General features: G+C 42.2%; 1 protein-coding gene across 1 annotated transcript; it reads left to right on the forward strand.

The window, feature by feature from the left end:
* Positions 1-271: 271 nt before the first annotated feature.
* LOC145389815 (serpin A12-like) lies at positions 272-4,185 on the forward strand (the record flags this gene model as incomplete). The annotated part of the gene is made up of 2 exons (XM_080264960.1): positions 272-294; positions 3,968-4,185. A coding segment is annotated over exon 2 (195 nt), but the record flags the coding sequence as incomplete, so codon positions are not given.
* Positions 4,186-6,165: the final 1,980 nt, after the last annotated feature.

The raw sequence follows: 6,165 nt of genomic DNA on the forward strand, positions 1-6,165 counted from the left end.
TTTCTAACCAGGAGCAATGAGGTCCTGGATATGTGAGTTCTGTTTTCTGCTCCACCAGCGTGTTGATCTTCACATGTGAACAGCATCATCTGATTATGAGCTGCGATTTTCCAACATGGCCATCATTTCTGCCTCAGCTCCCCATCCTTAAGGAGCTGCTGATACACTGAGGGAAAAGTTCTTGAGCTCTGCCAAAGCAGTGGACTTTGAGGCTGATGATGCTGTTCGCGAAGAGATCAACACGCTGGTGGAGCAGGAAACAAAACTCACATATCAAGGACCTCATTGCTCCTGGTTAGAAAATACTTAAAATTCATTTACTAAAAAGGTGCCTAGGAATTAATTGTCAAGTTTTTGAAGTCACATTGCAGGAGTACACCACTAAATAGTTCAGACTTATGCAGCAAATGTCCAACCACTTTCTAGTTACACAGTAATAAATACACAACAAATGTATCTTAGCTGTATGCTTCCAGCAGCTGTTGGGAAGTATTTTTCTGGTTTTGTCACATGATTTAGCTTTTAGTTCCAGGAAATATGTGCTGTACCATGGCCAGTCCCAATTTGGGGATCTTTATGAGGAATTATTATTTTGACATCATGTTTATGTATGTATGTATAAGGTAGTATGTTTGTATGTATGTATACTTTTAAGTAAAGGCAGCATTACAGAAAAAAAAAATGTGAAGGCTGTTTTAATCAGACAGCATTCCAGTAGAAATATGGAAGTCTTTGGATGATGCAGGAATGTACATTCTCACCACATTGTTTAGCAGTGATTGTGATATTGAGGGTTTTGCCTGGATAAGTGAAGGAGAAGCAAGTACAAAGGATACAGTCTGAGTTGTAACAACTGCAGAGACATCAGGCTGATGAGACAGTAAAACAGTAGGAGAAAGTTACAGAGGCAAGAGTGGGAGCTGAATTGGCAGTTTATTGTGTACAGTTCAGATTTATACCCATACTAAATACATCAGATGTTAGTTTCTTGCTTTGAAGTCAGTTGGGCAGTATTGTGAAGGGCAGAAGGAACTACATTGTGTGTTTCGTGATTCACAGGAATCAGACCAGTAGGTATCACGCCTTCTCTTGGTAAGGTATTTGAGATTGTAATTAATAAGCACATAGTTAAACATCTTGAGTCCAGCAACTTAATTAGTGATGGACAGTATGGTTTTCACCACGAAGGATCCACCATTGATATACTCAATCTCCTGATTCATACCATCAATTAATCAAGTGACCGACATGGAGAAACTCATGCAGTAGCCCTTGATAATTCCTATGCTTTTGACAGAGTGTGGCACCGTTCCTTGCTATCCAAACTCTCTTGGTATAGACTAACATCTTTTGCTCCTCTGATTTCCTCATATCTCAACAACAGAAAGATAAAAGTAGATGATTATTCCAGTTTCTAATACACTATTGCTGGTGTGCCATAATGATCAGTTCTGGCTCCAACCCTATTCCTGATTCATATTAATGATCTCTTATCTGTCACCCATAATCTCATCCATTCCATATGCAGATGGCTCAGCTCTTCACAGTTCATTCACACTTAAACCCCCATTCTCAAAATGTAATATCTCTAACTCACAACTCAGTGCCAATCATCTCCGTAAATAAAGACTTATCTAAGATAAATGAATGGCTTACAGATAACCTTTGTTCCATTTAATGCTAGTAAAACCAGATAAATACAGTCTACTAATATACAGATATTGCCAGATTCCTTTATTACCTTCAGTGCTACTAATATTCCTATCTCGAAAAGTATTGAAATCTCAGTCTTTCACTTAACAATGCCCTCAGCTGGACCTCTGATGTTAGATCATTGGCTAAAACCACCAAAAGAAGCATACAGTGCTCAGCCAGAAGTATCGAGCGCCCTGCGTCCCTCCTACGAAACAAACTCTCTCAGCATTGAAAAAGCATATAAATAATGCATTTTATTTACCTTTAGTGCTTCGTAGGGTATCCTCTTTACGCTTCTTCACGGACCTGAGACATCTTGGAAGTGAAAGGGCGAGGCTCCTGAGGTGCTGGAGGGGTATTTTCTCCCAGGAGTCACGAATGCCGGCTTCCAGCTTAGGCAGAGAGCTCACATCCTTCTCTTTGAGACTCTTTCTTTACGAGGTACCAGAGGTTTTCAATCGGGTTGAGGTCTGGGCTATTTCCTGGCCAGTCTTTCATGAATGATACCCTCACAGTTACGAAGCCAATTGGTGACCCATTTGGTTTGTGAGCAGGTGCAATCAGTCCTGCTGAAACACTCTGTGCACCTGTCATCTTGAAGGAGTCTGGTAAATGATCACACAGAAGCTCCAGGTAAACATCCTGATTCACTCTTATGTTCTTTGGGAAGCACAACAAGCTTCCTCAAACCTTGACGTGCCATGAGTGAATCAGGATGTTTAATTGTGCTTTCTACATACCGTAGGTCAAGTGGGTCATTACCTTTGCGTCGGTACACACATGCTTCCTCTGTTACAGGTGACACTAAACGTTGCCTCATCAGACCACAACACTGACAACCATTGCTCCTAACCCCAGTTAAGATATTTATTAGCAAAGGCAAGCCTACGAAGTCACTGGTTTTTTGTGAGAAGTGGCTTCTTCACAGGCCTGTGACTTGTGTAACCAAGTTCATGGACCTAATGACACACTGTCTTCACAGACACCTCACCAAACACTTCCGGGTTGCTCTCCTTTATTTTCCTTGGACTCACACAAGGATTAAACTCCACTGCACGTTTTAAAACATTAACAGACCTTGGGGAAGCTTTCTTAGGCCTTCCAGACCGTGGTTTCTTTGTGGGAACTTCGCCACTGTTTTCCACTCAAAACCGTGCGCACCACCGATGCACTGTCGATCGAGTCACACCAACCAATTCACTAATTTCCTTTGTCTGGTAGCTTGCTTCCTTTAGAGCAATGATCTGGGATATGATTTCACTCGATAGTTCACGGGTAGGTGCCATAACAGTGGTGAAAGCCAAAACACTGCGGAACACTCGGTAAAAAAATGGTGCAAAAAGAGAGGGAGACACGGCGGAGTTCCTCTCTCTCAGGCAGCCCATGGGCAACTGAGGCGGGAACCACAACCAGCGCATCGGAAGGCCTCAGGGTACTGGTGGACGTTATGCTAGCGCTGCAAACTTGTGGCTCAATTTTTACCCTCAAAAATGGGTGATTCCTTTTTGGCCATAGGCATTGTGTGCTCTGGCAGTAGGCGCTCGATAATTTCTGAAGTATGGAAGTGAAGCTTGGATGTTGTTCCGAGGGACACAAGTCAGTAGTGAAAGCAGTGGGAAATGAGTTACATGAGAGGAGCCTGTGGAGTCACATGGAGAGAGAGACTGACTGATGAGGAAATGGAGGAGCATTGTGGTGTGGATGTGATAGGAAGCATTAGGAGAAACACATTGAGGTGGTTTGGTCATGTGGAGAGGATAGAGAGTGAGAGATTGACTAGGAGTGTGTGTATGTGAGTGGGAGGGGGTGGGGGGGAGAGGGAGGGGAAGGCCAAGGATGAGATGGAGTGATGGAATGGAGAGGTATATGAGAGAGTGAGGCATGACTTGGGAGCAGGGCAGTGAAATGGCAGGGGACAGGGTAACGTGGAGGTGATTTGTTTGTGTCCACCCTGTATAATGGAATAAGGTGTCTGGCAATAGATAGATAGATAATATTTGTCAAAATGCAAGTTGGTTTGTAAATACTTTGTTTGATAATAGTACCTGTAAAACTGCCAGCAGAAATCAACACTGCCTGATCAACCTCTGTGTCAAGACTGTGTTTTTATATATGAACATTTTTTTTCTCATCCTATGACAGATCTAAACTGTATACTCAATAGACATTATTTCCCATACTCAGTAAAAACTGTAAACATGTTCACATGTTCTCATTAGCCTTTGTAGTGTTGCACTGCAGTACTGCATATTAAATCATCTTCACCCCCCAGGATTGTTGACCAGTTCAGCTAGGATGGTGCTGGTGAATGCAGTGTTCTTCAAGGGCTTGTGGGAACACCAGTTTGACCTCACTGCTACGAAAGAAGAAGACTTCTGGATTTCTGAGAAAGAGAGGATATCTGTACCCATGATGCACATTAGGGACAAGGAATTCCGTATGGCCTATCGGAGTGACCTTGGAGCAACTTTACTTGCTATGGACTACAAGGCAAGGCAGAAGTGAGATGGGAGTGAATGTTGTAAAAGTTTTTATTTATTGAACCTCCATATTTATGCAGGCTGTAAGAAGTCTGCGTGAAGTTCTGTCAGTTTCCACATTAATGTATGGTTGTAAGAATTTTGTAAATCATTATTTATTAGAGGTCAGTTTCAAGGTGAGCATGGCATAAATGGAACTGGTGGTTGCATAGTTAATGTAATTCATTATCATCATCCACAATATCTTTTTTCCCACCTGAAGATGGAGTGAATTAGGATCCAGAGGGCAAGGAGAAAAAAAAAAAACTGATAGAAGGAGCAACTCAATAAAAAGTCACGCCAGCTGAATGGGCCATACTTTTATTCACTAATCATTCAAGCCCTCAGAACCCTGATTGTACATCACAGGTATAAGCATCTATACATGTGTGCTTTATACAACCAAACAGCCAGAGTCAGTCCAATGACTGTCACTTCACCAGGAAAGAGTAGGGATGCCAAGTACTTGTCATACACTCCACACAAAATTCTTCTAACCAACTCAATCCTCTGTTAGTTCCTTAGCCTTATTGCTCTTCATACCACACTTTCTAGCACATTATTCACCATATTTATCCACCTTCCTCTTGACCTACTATGTCTACGTCCACTTTCAAACTCCTCAGATATATCCCTTTTTTCATTGCTCTATAAACATCAATTTTTCTCCCTATGACCATATCCTCTAAACACTCGCTTTGACTCTGGTTTCCACTGACTTCTTACTTCACTTATCCTTTCCATTCTCCACACTTCACACACATGTTCCCCAACAACCCCATTTCCTCAGCATCATCTTGGAACCTACTTGGGGTTTCGTTTTCTTGGGACTTACAGAAAGATCATATTACCTCACTTGTAAAGTCTGCATCCAAGAGATTAGATGTGCTAAGCCGATTCCGTACCTTCTTTACCCCCTGCACAGTTGTTGATGCTATACGCGTGCCTTATTCGCCCATGTAGAGTACAACTCTCATTTGTGGGGAAGCTCCCCTACGTAGTCAAAGGCCATTCATCTCATTAACTCTCCTCCTCTTACTGGCTCCCTTTAATCTGTCTTTTTGCCTCACTGTTGAATCTTTATCTCTTTTCTGTTTGCTACTTCAATGGTCACTGTTCCTCTGAATTGTCTGCTTGCATCCCTCCATCTCTACGGCAAGTATGTAGCACCCATCTAGCAACAGACTCTCATTCTTTTTCAGTCCACCTCACTAATTCAAGAGTTAATTGTTACTCCCAGTCCTTCATGAATGAAACATGTCATCTCTGGAACTGTCTCCCTCTGTCCGTATTTCCTACTGCCTATGACCGTCAGTCTTTCAAACGCAGTGTGTCCACGCAACTCAAAATGAATGGATCTTAAATTTTTCTCTGTTATTATCGCTCACCTTTACCAAGGCGGAGCACTAATGTTTTTGCCCACGTCTGTGTGTGTGTGTGTGTGTGTGTGTGTGTGTGTGTGTGTGTGCGCCCATTATATCACATGGACGGCTTGAGCTATTAACGTGAAATTTTCAAGATATGGCCAAAATCTCGGATGAGTTAAAAAATGGATGGTTGGGGTATTTCATGACTGGCTTGAGCTATCAAATATAAATCCCTCAGGGTATCAAGATATGGCCAAAATTTTTGAGAAGTTCAAAAATGGGCAGTTGGGGTCAAGGTCAAGGGTCACCAAAATGGCTGCCAAAGGTCAAGTTGTTTTAATCGGCCTTTAGCACCATTATATTTCATGAATGGCATGAGCTGTCAATTTGAAACTTTCAGGGTAACAAGACATGGCCAAAATCTTGGACATGTCCGAAAATGGGCAGTCACGGTCAAGGTCAAGGTCACTAAAATGGCTGCCAAAGGTCAACTAGTTTTTATCGGCCGCCTTTAGCACCATTATACTTCATGAATGGCTATGAGGATACACCAAGCCATTGTTTTTGGATTGATCATTTTGCAA

Source organism: Coenobita brevimanus, unplaced genomic scaffold, assembly GCF_032717465.1.
Source record: "Coenobita brevimanus isolate Jiangsu-jjx unplaced genomic scaffold, ASM3271746v2 jjx.HiC_scaffold_2333, whole genome shotgun sequence".
In the NCBI taxonomy this organism is placed as follows: Eukaryota; Metazoa; Arthropoda; class Malacostraca; order Decapoda; family Coenobitidae; genus Coenobita; species Coenobita brevimanus.